Source organism: Balaenoptera musculus, chromosome 18, assembly GCF_009873245.2.
Source record: "Balaenoptera musculus isolate JJ_BM4_2016_0621 chromosome 18, mBalMus1.pri.v3, whole genome shotgun sequence".
Taxonomy (NCBI): domain Eukaryota; kingdom Metazoa; phylum Chordata; class Mammalia; order Artiodactyla; family Balaenopteridae; genus Balaenoptera; species Balaenoptera musculus.
Genome location: NC_045802.1, coordinates 64336595 through 64353425, shown reverse-complemented (window position 1 = coordinate 64353425; position 16831 = coordinate 64336595). Strand labels below are relative to the sequence as shown.

The 16831-nt window shown below is 51.6% G+C and overlaps 2 protein-coding genes across 4 annotated transcripts; one reads left to right on the top strand and one right to left on the bottom strand.

Moving 5' to 3' along the window:
• Positions 1–436: 436 nt before the first annotated feature.
• LOC118884298 (homeobox protein cut-like 1) lies at positions 437–3464 on the bottom strand. Its single transcript, XM_036831848.1, has 2 exons — positions 2334–3464; positions 437–2094 (listed from the first exon to the last, which is right to left on the bottom strand). Exons 1-2 carry the CDS (start codon positions 2799–2801, stop codon positions 2089–2091), a joined length of 474 nt encoding a protein of 157 aa, XP_036687743.1. The 5' UTR covers positions 2802–3464; the 3' UTR covers positions 437–2088.
• SOX21 (SRY-box transcription factor 21) lies at positions 2341–12423 on the top strand. Of its 3 annotated transcripts, XM_036831845.1 has the most exons (3): positions 3582–4601; positions 8131–8450; positions 12328–12423. In XM_036831845.1, exon 1 carries the CDS (start codon positions 3718–3720, stop codon positions 4546–4548), a length of 831 nt encoding a protein of 276 aa, XP_036687740.1. In that variant the 5' UTR covers positions 3582–3717; the 3' UTR covers positions 4549–4601; positions 8131–8450; positions 12328–12423. The 3 variants fall into 3 exon arrangements, 2 of the variants coding, with proteins under 2 accessions (XP_036687740.1, XP_036687741.1); XR_005017262.1 differs by lacking the exons at positions 3582–4601; positions 12328–12423 and adding an exon at positions 2341–2461 and having other exon boundaries at positions 8131–10498; XM_036831846.1 differs by lacking the exon at positions 12328–12423 and having other exon boundaries at positions 8131–9482.
• The last annotated feature ends 4408 nt before the right edge of the window (positions 12424–16831 follow it).

Here is a 16831-nt window from a genome sequence, read left to right as displayed (position 1 = left end):
CATTTCGGTATATAAGAAAGAGAACGGCAAGGAAACTTACTTGGTGAAAGGCTCAACCAGATTTGGGCAAGAGGTGTGAAGGTTGGTGAATAACAGCCATGCTTTGCTGCCTTCCCCTCATGCAGGGCTCATTGTGAAGGCCTCTCCCTGGACGGGAGGCTGTAGGCCAAGAATACTGATCCCCCAAAAACCAAAATTAAAAACCAAATCTCTCCTATTTTGAAGTTTCATTTGGTGAAGAACAAACAAGCACACAAACAGCCGTTTTCTCCTTAGGTATGGGAACACCTTTTCCCCCCCCACAGTTCAACATTCATGGACTTAAGAACTTTTAAATTTGGTTCATTTAATAACACTAAACAGGCGATACTGCACTATTTATGAAACTATATCCCAGGAAGCTTACGTATTTTATTTTTATAAGATATTGCACATACAAGCATACGTTTCAATCATATACGCAAACATTTCTTTTCATGGTAATAATTTACTGCAACTGATTTTTAAACTTAAATTGGAAAAGAATACGTAATAATTTAACTCACCAATATAAAATTTTTTCTCAATCCTTATCCTTTTGTATATATCAAAATAATTTTCGGGATTAGACTCAACTTTATTCACAATGTTTTTAATGAATAACAGTTTTCATAACTTGCATCCTTATACATATGTTCTTTGTATGACAGTGTGTAATATTTTTGTGTCAAACCTATCATACAAGTTAGTAGGTTAAAAGCTCAGGGATGATACTTTTCTAGTTTATCATCACAAAACAGTATATTTAATATTCTAGTCTATGTAATTGCACCTGCTAGGGTTTTAACGTTGCTCCACCCAGAGTCTGTGAGCAACAGAGCGTCTTTATAGAGCCTGTAAAGGAATATGGTTCTAAAGAAATCAGTCCAATTGTTTTAGCAATACAAGGGCTGATACAAAGTAAATATTTGCAGTGTGGTATCTTAAGAAAGATAGCCACTCCCATACATTTCACTGCTGATTTGCATTTCTATATGTCCTCACAGCAGCTAAAAAAAAAAAAAAAGCAACAATCACTATTCTTTTATTAAAATGAGCAATAAAACGAACCTAACTTTAAACTAAAACTGATGGCCTAAAAACTTTTTATTTAAGTTCAATCAGTACTTTGTGTCTGCCTATGTGTCTGTGTGTGAATTGAACATGAATTGCTGGCAAGACTTAAAGAGTTAACTGATTATAGAACGTCCTACTTGTACACACCACATGGCTAGGTCAAATCCGAACTGCCAAAGAAAGAAGGCAAGCAAGTTCTCCCTGAAGGGCAGGCCAACTGGTGAATGAAAGCTCCAGACTGATCATGTTATAAGTGAGCTGCAGCATACCAAGAAGTCCGGAAAATATGCAAACAAAATCGTGCTGCTTGATTTTTGCATTATGTCAAATATAAAGAAAAAAACTGCTCTTACTAAAGAAAATTGTGCTTAACAGCATAAAAATATTCCAATATAGAGTGATTAGTATGTTTCGCTTTTGTCTTTCAGAGAGACGTTTTATACTTCTTAGTGATTTTGAACACCTCACCCTAACCGTGCGTTTAAGTGAGATACTGTGAGTTAACTGTACCTTAAAGATAAAGAGATCAGCATATGCATGACTGACGACTAGAATAGAAACAAAACAAACCCCCAGAATTTTAAAAGATCTGAATAGTCAGCCAAGGATGCCTGGGCTACGTCCTTTTCGAAAGGGTTGCCAAGAGCACGCTCAGTCCCTCTCAGTTATTTTCCACTCCACGACCTCTGACTGGATGCATCACCAGTGCAAGAAAATTCGGGAAGCATCTGCTGCAAGCAACATCTGGACCTCCAAGGAAAATGAGCACTTTCTTGCTAGGAAAAGTCTCCAACATTTTCTAGGGTGGGTCCCCTCTTCCTCCGAAGCTCGTGAGGCTCCGCTCCACGTGCGCGCCTCCTTCCTCCTGGCAGAGGATCCCACAGCCGCGACCAGGGCTGCTCCGGCCGGCCAGGGTAGCCGGGATGACACCAGGGGGTTGCCAAGGCCAAACAGTGCGCAAACTCGGCGGCGCGCTCCGGACTCCCCACTCGCCTAAACCTGCTCTCAAGTGAAAAGGGGTGGGAGGAGGAGTATGAGGGGGGCGGAGGGGATCCTGTTTAATTCGCGGTCCTGGGGGTGTGGGAGCGGGAGGAGGCTCCGCGGGGCCCTCCTCCCTCCTGGAGTCCTGGGCTCCACCTCCTCCGCATGCCCCCAGATATACACACACTCAGCCGCGGCTGGACATGCACACCCAGCGCCGGCTCCGGGCGCGTGCACACGCAGGTAGCGACACTCACCTGAGCCCGTGCACAGGGCTCCTGTCGCCTCGGGAGCGGCGGACTGGCGGCCTGGGCCGCGGAGGGGCCCCCTGTGCTGCGGGACTGGGGGAATCGGGAGCAGCCCCAGCGCGGACCTGCGAACTGAGGTGATGGCGCGTCTTCCTTAAATCCCCCACCCACCCCGCACCTCCGCCCTCTAGGCTCTCGCCGGGGAAGCCAGGACAGAGGGGCCCCGGGCGCGGAGCACACGCGGGCGCACGCCCCGAGGCGAGCGCGCCGAGAGGGGCGCCGCGGCGCCGGCGCAGGAAACTTGGGCGAAGTTAGTTGCAAGTCCCGGGCGGAGGTCCAGAGGACCGAGGAGGGGACGCGGCCGGTGCTGGGCCCGCCGCCTGCCCGGAAGCCGGGCCGCGCTCCACGCCCGGTGCGCTCCGGGAGCCCGAGTCGGCCGGAGAGCCAGGAGGGGCTTGGAGCGAGCGGAGCCGGCATGGCTCGAGGGACAGCGAGACGCGGCGCTTCGGCGAGCCAGGAGGATTTCCTTTGAGGCCCGGAGATCCTAGGCTCGCTCAAGCCTCACCCAACCTCCTTCCCCGACCGGCAGCCGGAGAGGAAGACCCACGAGGCAGGTGCTGGGGCGCGGACAGCTCCCCCCGCAAAACCCCAGCTCATTAGGGGGTTCCCGTCAGCGCGCCCTGCCTGCCCCGAGTGAGGAAGACCGGCTGGTGCTGCTGTATTTGTATTTATATCCATTGCTGCGCTCTGCGTTCCCTCGGTGCGCCCGGACCCTCCTCCGTCTCCCCCCTCCTCTTCCTCCTCCGGGGCCACCTCCCCTCCTACCCCCACCCCCATCTGCTACTGTCAAATGAGAAAGTCACCGAGGAGAACCCAAACACTCCAGCCGCCGAGAGCCCCCTTTGGCACTTGGCAGCGCGCGGCGGCTGACTCCTCAGCTCAACCTGGTGGAGCCTCCGCGACGCAAGTTTCCCGGCTGCTGTGCCTTTAACAGAGAAAAGACCGAGGACCGGGAGAGCGCTGCCCGGTGGCGGCTACCTGCGGGGAGTTCGCGAGCGAACGCAACTGGAGAGGAAGGACAAAAAAGAAAGCAAAGGGCAGACTGCCACCGTGGGGTGGGGACACCGCCGAGAAGTTATCGCGCCCCGGAGAGGATTTTCCCGAGCGCTTGGCCGGAGACAGCAGGGCGGCCAGGGGAGCGGCGCGGCCCGGGGCTGGTCCCCCGGCCCCCTCCTCCTCCCGGGCGGGAGCGACGCCGGGGTGCGAAGTGGGGCGCGGCGAGCGCGGCGGGCCGGAAGGGTCCCCGCGGACAGCCAACATTGATTTCCTCCGGGCCGACAGCGACGGCGCGGGCGGCGGCGGCGGCGGGCTGCAGCCGCGGCACGGCGAGAGCATGTCCAAGCCGGTGGACCACGTCAAGCGGCCCATGAATGCCTTCATGGTCTGGTCGCGGGCTCAGCGGCGCAAGATGGCCCAGGAGAACCCCAAGATGCACAACTCGGAGATCAGCAAGCGCCTGGGCGCCGAGTGGAAGCTGCTCACCGAATCGGAGAAGCGGCCGTTCATCGACGAGGCGAAGCGCCTGCGCGCCATGCACATGAAGGAGCACCCAGACTACAAGTACCGGCCGAGGCGCAAGCCGAAGACGCTGCTCAAGAAGGACAAGTTCGCCTTCCCTGTGCCCTACGGCCTGGGCGGCGTGACCGACGCCGAGCACCCGGCACTCAAGGCGGGCGCCGGGCTGCACGCGGGCGCGGGTGGCGGCCTGGTGCCCGAGTCGCTGCTCGCCAACCCCGAGAAGGCGGCCGCCGCCGCCGCCGCGGCTGCCGCCCGCGTCTTCTTCCCGCAGTCGGCCGCCGCCGCCGCCGCAGCCGCCGCCGCCGCCGCCGCCGGCAGCCCCTACTCGCTGCTCGACCTGGGCTCCAAGATGGCAGAGATCTCGTCCTCCTCGTCCGGCCTCCCGTACGCGTCGTCGCTGGGCTACCCGACCGCGGGCGCGGGCGCCTTCCACGGCGCGGCGGCGGCGGCTGCAGCGGCGGCCGCGGCCGCCGGGGGGCACACGCACTCGCACCCCAGCCCGGGCAACCCGGGCTATATGATCCCGTGCAACTGCAGCGCGTGGCCCAGCCCCGGGTTGCAGCCGCCGCTCGCCTACATCCTACTGCCCGGCATGGGCAAGCCTCAGCTGGACCCCTACCCCGCGGCCTACGCCGCCGCGCTATGACCCCGCGGGGCCGCCTCGCGAGGACCGGTGTGCACACGTGTACATATGTATAGGTACGAGCTCTGCGGCCCCCCCGAGCGCCCTCCCGCGACGGGGGCCCCGGTTTGTATGTACATAAGATGTATAGGTGCCAGGCGGAGGCAGAGAGGCCAGTCGGGGCGCGAGTGGCCGAGCGCGCGAGTGCGCGGGCGAGTGTGCGTGTGAATTCACAGGGTCATTTCAGACCTGCACCCCGGCAGACAACTTTAAAGAGGGCAGTTGTATCTCGCAGCAGTTGATGTTTGCTTTGCACTTCGGAACCTGTTGCGTTATGGCCCACAGAGGTGGAGGAGTAACTTTTTGATATGTTGGGCTTTCCAGCTTTCTTTGTTGGAAGTTTATTGTCGGTTTTGTTTTTGTTTCCCATTATCTTTCTTTTATTGTTATTATTCTTTTCTCCTGGTCGCTGTTGCATGCACTCTGTTCAAATGTTGGGTCTGAAATGGTTGGCACAAGGGAAAAGCTGATCTGTGTCATTAGTTTCTCGGAGCGGGATGGCTCTGAGCAGCCTTGCTCCCTATTTGTACCATTTGAACTTTGCAAATCTCTGTTCTCTCAAGGAGAACCCCCAGGCCGGATCCATTCTTGACCAGTGACCGGCTCGAATCTGGCCTTTTGTGTGTGAGATGATCACGGTTTCTTTTGTTTATCATAGCATATGCAAATCAGAGCAAGAGCTCTTTCTCAAGAGCAAGGACAGCAAGCAAGAAATATGTGTGAGATGAAAAGTTGTCAATTGGATTTTCTCCCTTAAAAAACAAACAAACAAACAAAAAACTGCTAGAAGTCTCCCTCAGTCCACTCGCTTGGATTTTTGACACAGTTTACACAGAAAGAGAAAAGGCATTATTCCTATTTTCCCCTTATGACTTGAGTTTCACCTTAAGATTGTAAATGTGTATATGTCCTTGAAAACATTAAGTCTGAAAATGTGTTATTTGCGTTGCCCTAAATCTGAGTCGGTTTTAGACTCTAAAACATTTTGAACAAATGTCAAAGTTAACTTTTAAAAATTGCGGGTCTATTTCAGAACCGCAATTTTATCTAAGATTAAATCAGACTTTTTTTGTCTGAGTGGTAATTATATATTTATTATTTAGCAAAACAAAACAAAAACCAGAATTGTTTTGACAGATGCCTCTCTGTTTCAGCTAGCATTTCTCCAACTCAAACCGTTTAAATGTGTTTTGGAGTTCCCTCCCTAATTAGCTTATTTTTTAGATCACCTGCAATTCATTTGCAAATTATGATAAAACACATTTTAGAGAAAAGAACCTCATTTGTAGTTCTTTTTCTTTTTAAAATGTATATATTTTGACTAATGTTTGTGAATGAAGTTGGCTAACATGTATTTAGTTTCATTTTGGCTTTATGTAATATAAAGTTTTAAAAAGTTTAAGTATTGGTTTTAACCTTTATGTGTAAATGGTTTTCTTGTGTGATCTTCTAATTTAATATTAGACGTCTAAGCTATATCTGTAAATTAGAATCCGACTATCACTCTGTTCATTTTTTCTGAACAAAGAGTTTAAATAAAGCCTGAACCAGGGAAAAGAGAAAATCCTTTATTTCTTGTTGAGTTCCTAACAAGATTTTTATCTGAATTGCCCTTACGTGCCTGGTCCAGGTGAAGTGTAAGGTATCCTCCAAAGGCAGCCTTTGTTTCACTTTTGAATAGATTTACTAGGAAATCTAAATCAAGCCATTGTTATTCAGAGCCAAAAACCTGATTTATCACATTTTTAATCGTGAATAGGAAAGAAGATAAAAAAAAAAAAAAACAAAAACCAAGTAGTTGTATTATCTTGGGGGGGGGGGGCGGGTGGTGGAGAAGGCATTCATGAACCAGTAGAACAGAGCCCATTGAAAACATCCAGACCGTTTAAAGCATTTCACTAGTTTCCAGTAACATTTTAAGAGGAGAAAGTTGCCTAACCACTTTATCCTGTTAGTCGGAGAGCTCCACTGCTTAAATCAGTGTAATTTGTTCGTGTATCTTTGGCATATTCCTTATTTACACCTTAAGATTTTATTTGTAAGGATAATCACTGCTAACGACATTTTACAACTTTGGGCCTCTTTAAGGCTTTATTCTGTCATGCTAGTGGCATTAAAATAGAAATATAACAAATTCTAATGGAGAGGGTTGAATTTCCAAGGCTAGACAAGTTTCCACTGGAGAAAGGTTTGAAATCGTAAAGGATTTTAATATTAGAAAAGAAATTATAGGGCGCCAGGAAGAATATCAGAGAAAAAAAAATTAACTGCAGGGAGATCTTTATTTTCGCCCCACCAGGATAGAACTTCTCAAGATACAAGACTCAACTAGTCCTAAACTAGTTTCCCTACCGACAGAGACCGTCTCTGGAGCTCCACGTCTTTTTAAGCGATCCAACTCTTTAAAGTCATTGTTTTCCCCCAACGGAATAATATTTTAAGAACCATGAAAAGTTTTGGAAATGTGAAAAATAGGCTCTGCTGGTTTGACCCTGATTCACTAATTAAAACGATCCCTCTCCTCTTATTCCCCGAGCTCTTCGCAATATTATAAGTTAATTCATATGGTTCTGAGCGATTATGCAAAACTAATTTGGACTGTCCAGGGGTAATTATCCCTGACACGGTTAATTAAACCCTTTCAAGGCTTCGTCTTCCCCTTTTGTAGCAGCCCATCACTTCTCAACACGGAACTTCCTGCGGCTCGCTGGAAATCACCCCAGCCCTAAATCTTAGTCACCTCCCAGAGCCTTCCAGCTCGGCCCCGCCGGCCGAAGATTCCCCGCCCCCTCCCGTCCCCTCCCCTTTCCCTAATGATCGGCGTTTTCTGGGAGCAACGCTCCGGAGTGTGGATGAACGAGAGGAGGACTAGAAAGACGGGTGAGGGAGGGGGGAAGGATGCCGCGGGTGAGCACACGGGGTCACACAGCCAACAGATTGCGCGGCTGTCTGAGTAGTCCACAGGCCTACCGGGGGGACTGGTTTATCACCCCCCGACTCCAGTGGTCTTGCTAACAAGTTGCGCCTGGAGAAAGTCGCCCTCCGAGTTAGACTGTGCAGAAGTAAGGGGGTGCGACTCGGGGGCCAGAGGGCGTGGAGGAAGGGCCGGGTGTGCCTGTGAGGGTCAGAAAGTGACCCGTGAATACAGCCCTCGGTAGGCAAAGAGCTGCTGCGTACTCGAGATCTGTCTCTCTCTATCCATCTCTATCTCTTTCCCCTCTTCTCTCCTCTCCTTCTTTCCTTCCTTCCCTTCCTGCTTTTTGCTCTTCTACATTTTCGTTCCTTTTTAAGGTTTAAAAAGGCTACGACATTCCTTAGCTAGTCTCTCGGTTGCCTAACGGCTTTACACAACCCTCACACCCGAGGGGCCAGGAGTGTTGCCCTCGGGCTTTGAGCAAACAGGTGGAATTGCTCTGTTGCAGCCGTAAGGACCAGAGCTGGGGGACGCTGCCGTGCGAGGGATGGCTTCCAGACAGCAGCGGGGCTGGCTGCCGTTGTCACTTCATTTGACAATTTCCTCCTCCTCTTCTCCCCCCCGCCCCGAAGAAAGTAGAACGAAACAGCATGAATCTCCCTCTCCCGCCCCGGCTCTGGGTAGCCTAGGCGAGGGGCGCAGAAGATGGAGACAAGATTCGACCATCTTCCCTGAGCAGAGAGGGACCCGTGCGCCAGCCAATCAGAGCGCGGCTCGGCCGCTCCCCGCCGCCGCCGCCGCACCCTCGGGGAGAGTGAAGTTCCCGCAACTGGCCCGCCCGAAGGATCCGTGTCTTTCTTGTGCTCACAGCCCAGCGGAGGCAGAGAGAGCGCCAACCAAACTTTATTAATCTCTCCCCGTTCTTTCTCTCTCAGCCCAGTGCATCTCAAAGGTCAGCCCTCTTCTTTTAAAAGACTGATATCATTAATTCACTGACAATCCCTCCACCCCCACCCCATTCTTTTTTTCTCTCTTGCAGGAAAAAGAAACGAGGGGGGGGGGAAATAGTGAAAAGAGGGTTTTTTTTATCCTTTTTTTTTTGTCCTTCAGTGGGAGCGTTTAGACAGTCGAGGAGGTTTTGTCCAGGAACAAAACGCAGGGTTGGGAGGTTTTGTGAGAGCGTTGTTTGTTGAAGTGGAGCTAAGAAAAAGCGGCGGCTTTCTCCTCATTGTGAAGAAACCAATCAGTGGTATTTGGAAAACTGTTAGCATTGTGCACTTCTTCTGTGTCCATTGTGAGGCGTTTCTTTTCACAAGGTTTTTTTTTCAGCCGATCCAGCTGGCCGGAATGAATAGCGGTGCAATGTGTACACGCTTTGTCCCTCCGGCCTTCAAGTAGCCCCCATTGAATAGACTAAGTTGACACTGCGTGACAGTGAAACAACATAATAAAAAATACATGAGCCCCTGAATAGGAGCAGGCGCATAAATAAATAAAATGGGTGACCAAAACTGGATAAACTGAATGACAAAACGGTGAAAGGGGAACAAAAAGATATTTAACACGCTAGATTAGCATTAGAATGCGATCTACAAGGCAGAACAATTGATGAATAGGTTTACCGGCCAAGAAAGAAATGGACTAAATGCCCTTTGAATAGATATGCTTTTTGCAAGGGTTTTGAATAGATATGCTTTTTTTTTTGCAAGGACTGAATGGGAAAAGGTAAAGATGAAGCTATGCAAATGAGCGGGGGAACTTTTAATATATATTCTTTAAACACACACACACACACTGCGGGAGGAGAGTGCCGCCTCGGGGTGTTTATAGAAGCAATAATTGCCATTATTAGCATTGTCTGCAACAGATAGAAATTGAACAGGTTGGGATAATATAGGGTAGCAGTAATTATTCTTCTAATTAATGGTCCTTTGCTACTTTTAAAAAAGAAAAAAGGAAAGAAGTAAAAGTTATGCAGAAGTTATGTTTCCTGTGTCCCTTCGCCCAGCGTTGGAATCCATGGAGTGGCAAGTCTGGCCATTCCAAGATGCATGCTGATTTTAGAACATTCCAGGGAGCCAATCCTTAGACTCAGGGTTTGGGGCCTGCTTTCCATTTATACTGCGTTTTTGAGAGTCTCATACAGCGTCTGGTACATGGTAGGTGCTGAATGAATAGTTGCGGAATGAATGAACGCATGTAAGTTTGATAGAGGAACCCTGGCCTCCTATGGATGTCGGGGAGGAGGAATACCAAGGATGGCTTTCGCATTTCACTGCCCCTAACCTCCACCTTATCTAGGGGAACGGTCCAAAACCTGAAGGGTTTTGTCTTCAGCCTACCTGGGCCGCTGGAAAAGATGTGAAGACCAAACAAGTGACGAGCAACTACTGCCCCCCCCCCATTCCTCACTCTGTCCTCACCTCCAAATCCGCCCCAAAGCTTGTGAGGAGTCCCATCTGGCTGCGTAGAACATTGGACCCACCCCCTTAAAGAATTAGAATACACTTAAAGCTTAGCTCTTTCTCGCGGGCTTCTCCCCTTGGCTCCTACCCCCCCTTTCCCCTCCTGGCTTGTAAGCCTTTGACTGAACCCCACGCAACAGGGAACCTCCTGCCTGAATTGCTGGCGGAGGCAGGGCGCGAACCCGCGGAGATCTGCGCTGTCCTCAGGCTCCCTTCGCTGCCCCGGGGGCAGGCGTCGGTAACCTTGTCAGTTGTTTTATGTTCAATGGTTGACCGCCAAGCCTGCCCGGCTGCTGGGCCACCCAGCCGTCGAACTTTCCAGCGGCTTTCAGCGCTGCGCAAACTTAAATGAATAATGCAAATTATAGACGGCCCAGCTGACACGTCCCTGCGAACGCGCGTAGGTTCAGAGGGCGCTCTGAGCAGCAGCTCTCCCGACCTCCCCGACGGCCGGCGGGAAGCTGGGTTCTGAGAAGCAGTGACAACTGCTTCTGAATTGTTGAGACAAAAGGGGGGGGGGTGTCCCGAACTTTAAAAGCAGTGTTCTCCCCCCCCCCCTCCCCGCTTCTTCTTTTTAAAGAAGCAGTTGAGCCTTACCAAGTGACGGGGGTCGCGCGGAAGCCTCGCATATATTAAAGTGTAACCCGAGCCTTCGCGGTTTCGGCTCCACTTAAAACATGCAAGTTCCTAGAAACCGACAAATCTGAAAAACTTGCGAAGGGTTCTATCCGGATAAACCCGTTGGGAGTCACTTTGAGGAGATAAAAAGCACAGAGATTGGGGTGATGGGCAGTTGTGGGAGGCAGTGACCCGTTGTTCCAAGTTCCAGGTGGCCACTGGGCCTTTGGAAACCGCCTCGGCGCAGAGCAGGGAAGTGGTACCCACTAGGCAACGACTTCAACGCCTCCGTTTTTGTGACCGCCCCCCCGCCACTCTCCCCAGCCCCTCACTGCACGCTTTGTCAGGTAGACTCCATCACCCTTGCCGCGGCTGCCCCATCATTCACACTTGACTGGAGGAAATAAAATCGGCTTTGGTTTTTTAATTCCTTTTGAAGATTTCTCTACCTGATTTCTACCTCCTTTGGGCTCCTCGCTTGATTGGGGGAGGGGTTATTTAGGGACTTTTTGACAAACAGAAGAAGTTTAGGTACTAATTGTAAACACCCCGTTGCTCTCCTTGAACGTATTTATTATCATATTAGCCGAAGACTTGGAGACACATGGCCTATTACTCATTTCAAGCCTCTAGGCAAAGAATTCTCCTACTGAGATCGACCAGTAAAACCAGATTTCTTAAGGGAAATTACGAGGACGTCTTCAGTCTCTCTTCACAAAATGATATTACTGGATTGTCAATTTCACTGGCGCACCCTCCTCCCTACCCACCTCACCCCAGCATTTTATTTCGGGATCACCCCAAGGTAATTAGCCACTCGTAGAAAGCTTGAAATCCCGAAAGGAGAGGCCCAGCCTAGGATAACAGAGACCAAGTGAGGCTTTTCAGATCGGTTGCTCCACGGGGGCCATCTTTTCATAAGGTCAGGAGTGGAGAGAAGTATGTTTGCAGAAGACCGAGTACCTTTAAAAGGGCTCTCAGGGGGTGGGGGGCAAGCTTTTTGCTTCCTACAATGTCACCACGGTGACATCTGCAGGGAACCCAGCCTGTCCTCCATGGAGTCCCCCGCAGGTACTGCCACTGAGTTCAGGGGACTCTTTAGCTCCTTTCCCATTTGCCCTGTGGGTATTTCATGTCCAAAGCTCATGCGAAGAACACACCACACACACACACACACACACACACACACACACACACACACACACACACACACACACACACCTGGTTTGGAGCGGACCCCGGTTTATGTACCACCAGATGGTAAACCCCGAGCTTGGGAGTAGTCTCCGAGATTCCGGCAGACTGAAGGTCTATGCGGACATCAGGAGTCGGGGGAAATTGTGTGGGATTAGAACCGCGCTCAAACACACGCGAATTCTTTTTTTTTTTTAATATTTTAAAAATTAACTATTTCTAGAACACACGCTAATTCTGCCCAACAAACGTTTGCGCATCCGCTCTCCCTCGCTCTCTCCCACTTGGCCGAAGTTTTGGTAATGGTGTTTGTTTTGAACTGGATCATCTAAATGGCCTAGACGGCCTCCCTCTGCCTGCATAGACCGGTTCAGTGACGGGGAGTGAGACAACGCACGTAGAGCCTGGGAGGGGGCATGGAGAACCACTTCAGGGAAGCATAGGAAAAGCGGGTGCCGGGCGAAACGGAAGGAAGGAAGGAAGGGAGGATAAAGAAAAAATCAGGACGAGAAAAAGAACTGCCTTACTACTGACACTCCCTCTTGCCCTCAGGTTCAACACCTGGGGAAGGTGCTGCCAGGGCTGAAGAGCGACGGGACACGCCGAACAGCAGGAGGAGGTGAAGGACCGCGGACCTCAGCCGCCCCCGACCCTCCCTCCTCCGCAAAGCCCCTGCTGGTTCAGCCCCAACTGGGAAAAGAGACTGCCCCCTCGGGGAGGGAAGGCACCGGGAGGCGATGATCACGCGGGCTCTCGAAGCTTCCGTGTGGCGTTGAGGGATCCGGAAGCAGGGGAGGGTGCTGAAAAGTGCCCTCACCCAGACTCGGTGACCCCTCCTGCAGATGGAGGGAGTCCCGTTAGAAAGACGAATCTCTAAAATTGGGGCCAGCCTCTCCCCAACGATATTAACTCCTGCGAACCCACAGTGGGAGACAGATTTTTTGCAGCCTGAAACTTACTTAAGAAAATTAAATCACAATTACGATGCGACTTCAGAAGAGGGGTCGGTGCCAGCGAGGGACTGTGAAACTCAAGCTCCTTTTCCTTCCCGGGAAATCTGCCCCCGATAGACCCTCAGGACTACCAAGGAGCTCGTCCCCAGCTCCATCGGTAAGACAAGAGCCAGCGGCAGAAACAAGGCCCTTAGCTAATGGCCCATCGGCTCCTCAGCCACCGCCCCGCCTCCGGCTGCTCGCCACGGGGGCCGGGGGGACACAGGCGCCCACAGCTTTGCCCCAGACCGAGGCTTCTTTGCGCTTCTGGATGCCCACTTGCTATTCCTCCTTTTCAGGGGCTCGTTTTTCTCCTGCAAACCTAGACTTGAGTAAGTAGTTAGGGCGGCTGATTAATATGTATTCAAACAGGCTGTTTAAGGCGGCGTGAATAAACATGAGCCCGCGGCGGCGGCGGCGCCCAGCCGCTCGCGCTTGCCTCTTCGGACGCAGAGAGCTGGAACAGGCGAGGCTCGCGTTCATGATCCGGCGGGGACAGAGGTCGCCCGAGCCAGCCCGTCATTCTGCGTCCCCACGCCCGGGACACGCCCCCCACCTGGATGCCCGATGCACGGCGGACGGCACAGACCGGCGCGCACCCACTCCCCGGGGGCTTGGGATACCGTTTCCTCTCTTTCTAGAAAGCTGCCTCGGCCTCGGTATACAGAGGGGCATACTTTGAGAACCTGGAGGTGGGGGACGTGAAGGGTGCTCGCCTCACCCCTCAAGTTTGGGGCCAGGGTTACCCAACGCGAGTCTCTGCGCAAAACTGGGGGGCCCTGAACGTGCCCTCGGGCGCGCACGATGGAGGTCGTGACCCACTGCGGGAAGGAAGACGTCGAGCTGCGGATTCGAGGGAGGGGACCTCTCGCAGAAGACGGTGGGTTTCTGATGTTCGCGAGCGGATGCGCGGCCGCGGGGAGTAAACACCCACCCGGTGCACTTCCAAAGCCCCCTCCGTCTCCCGCTCGGGAAAGTCGCCCTTGGGCCTCTTTGTTTCCCCGGAGCGGGGACGTCTTGCCCTGGCCAGCTGTGAGAAGTGACGGAGCGGAGTGTGCAAGTAGGCCTCGCAGCCCACGGCCCCACGTCCGTCTCCTCGCCTGCACACACTGGGCCGCAGGCCTGGGCCGGGCCTGAATCGGCGCCCGCGGCCCAGAGCAGCCCCGCGGCTCAGGAGGAGGAGGCTGGGCGTGCCCCTGGCCCAGGCCCCGGGGATTTAGCCGGATCCAGGCCTCGCTGGGCCTTAGGCCTTCCTCCAGCCTCAGTCTCACGCAGCTGCGGAAACGCCAGCGCCCCACGTCGCACCCAGGCTGCCACCTTCGCCCCGACCCCGTGTGTGAGCAAAGCAAAGTCAACTTCCGCACCCCCAAGGGCCACGCGCTCCGGGCGGTGTCCCTGCGGGGCGCAGAGAAGCGCTGGAGGGTGAGAGGCGCCCTTCGCGCGACAAGGACGCGCGGGCGGTTTCCGTGGGTGGGGTGAGCTCCTGCCCAGAGCGAGCGCGCTCCTTGGTTTGTTTTTTTTTTTTCCCCTAGAGCTTGTCCGAGGTCAAGAGAATGAGGCCCGTAAGAGCAGGGTTTACCTTCCTGCTAAAGCTTGGGGAGATGAAGCCCCAGTTCCGACCCCATCACACGGCCCGCGGCTTTCTCAAGAAGTGTTCCTTGAAAATGACTTGTCCGCTGCTACAGGCTTGGGGCACCTGTTTACCACTCGCCCCAGCCTAGGTCCTGGGCCAACTTCACCAGTGAAGTGAATGTAAAGGACACGCTAGTCCGCGACTGGAAGCTCTTTTTCCGCAGGAAGAACAGGGTCTGGCAGCTCTGGGAGGTAGAGCAAGACTTGGAGGAGGTCTGGAGAATTCTGGATGGTTCTGTCGGCTAAGGAGTGCTCCCTGCTGGGAAAGCTCTTTTAGGAGAGGGTCTGGAGTGGGCGAGAAGTAAGCACTTGGGCTCCTGGACTAAAAGATGGGGAGCGGAGCCGGACAGAAATGCATGTGGGAGAAATTTCGTCTATATAAGAGCAAGGCAGAGAACCCTAAGTCATCCAGGGATAGGAATGAGCCCCCAGTAACAACTGCTGTTCCAGAGCTCCTGTTTTGTGCCAGTGAGCCTCTCAGATGTCCAAGGTCAGGAAGCACCGTCTTCGTGTGAATGGCGCCCCCTGGAAGCCATTTCCCCTGTTTCTCTCTAACCTTCCCGTACTTCCTATTTACAGATGGGAAGCGAGGGGGCCGGGGTGGAGTTTTCCCAAGGTAAGTAGTGGAGCTGGGATTCTAGACCGTATTTAGCGGCCCCAGAGCCTAAACGCTTTTATTCACCTTGCTGCCTCCCAGTATAGAGCTAAGGAAGAAACCTTCCATATTCTTAGCAACAATAAGATTTCTTCCCCTGACAGCCTTGAAAATCAAAACCGAAGCCCTTGATAATTTGCTGTTTCTGGTGTACCCCACTCTCCAAGTTGAAATCCACTCTATCATGACTGCCAGCAGATCGGTCTGGGTATGCTGTTAGTGAAGATAAAATGTTTGTCTCACTTTTCTGCTTTAACAAAACAAACCATCAAAAAGCCTTTCCCCTTGAACCACAAATGTTCAATGGCAAAAAGGCTTCTGGCTTAATATGACTTTTGAAAAATGGGAGAAACCCATGCCTGAAAACCCAGCCAGGGAGTCGATTCCACAGATGATGCCTCACCTTTTCTTCTCTCCCCATCTCCTCTTTGTTTCCTTCTCCTGCTCATAGTTCCTTGTGGGTTTTCTGACATTTTTCTGAGTTCAGGTAAGTAAAACTGTTAGCAAATCCTGGTGTGACGCTTTAAATGCTTCCTTGTTAAGGATGTGAGAGGGTAGAAAGCTGTGTTGTGCTGGATTTAGAATCCTTCTGGCTCTGCTGAAGGATACAACAGAGGAACAAAGGAAAATGAGCCCTGGTTCCTCATGTTATCTCCTGCCATTTTCCAAGGTGCTCAGTGCTAAGGAGCAAATACTTTCGCCTCCACCCTCACAGTTACCTACTTACGAGCTTCTGTGTGCCTTCAAATGCTTCCTTCTCTCCTGTGACTATGGATGAACGATCCTCGCTCCCGGTGAGGGCTGGCTTCTCTACTTGGGCACAAATCTCATCCCCTCTCTGATAGGGAGCCTTTCAAATGCCCCCAGTGATCCCCACATCCTGGAATTCATGCCTCTGTGTAAACCTCTCCCTTTGAGTGTAGGCTAGAGCTAGTGAATTGCTCCTAACAAACAAAATAAGGCAAAGTGATGGGATGGCACTTCCTGGTTAAGTTACAAAACAATGACTTCCCCTTCTTTCTTTCTCTTAGCTCTTGTTCTGAGGGAAGCCAGCTGCCATTTCGTGAGCTGCTCCATGGAGAGGCCCTTGTGTCTCTGGCTAAAGGCCAGCAAGGACCTGAAATCTGTCACCAGTAGAGTTGAGTGACATGGAAATGGCTTCTCACTTGGTTGAGCCTGGAGATGATAGCAGCCATGGCTGACACCTTGATTGTAGCCTGGGGAGAGACACTGAGCCAGAGGCCCTCAACAGGTGCTCCTGGAACCCTAACCCACAGAAATCATGAGATAATCAACGTGTGTTGTTTTAAGCCATTAGGTTTGGGGATGATTTGTTATGCAGCATGAGATAACTAATACACCACGTGACATACTAGATATGGCTCCAGAAAATCTCTCCTCTTTCCTCTTGCAATGTCAAAAATTTCCTTCTACTAAATCATTCTTGTCAGTATATATACCAAAAAAAAAAAATTGCTATCCTCTCACTAAAAAACAAACAAACAAAAAACCTCTCATGACCCCATTTTTCCCTCTAGCTACCACTTCTCTGCTCCCCTTTACAGTGAGTTGATTGAAAAACAAAAGATAACTATATTCCCTATCTATAATTCCCAGTTTCCTCTTTTCTCTTAAACTCCCTCTAGTTGGGGTTTGTCCCCCTCCTCCAACACCACTCCACCAAAATCTGCTCTCATCCAGGTCACCAGTGACTTCCTAAATCAAACGGTCAGTTCTCATCTACCTTGATCTACAGCATTTGACAGAGTTGGTCACT

What these genes read in the sequence shown, in the direction of transcription:
- LOC118884298 (XM_036831848.1), bottom strand. Translation starts at nt 2,801, where the DNA reads ATGCCGGCTCCGCTCGCTCCAAGCCCCTCCTGGCTCTCCGGCCGACTC.
- SOX21 (XM_036831845.1), top strand. Translation starts at nt 3,718, where the DNA reads ATGTCCAAGCCGGTGGACCACGTCAAGCGGCCCATGAATGCCTTCATG.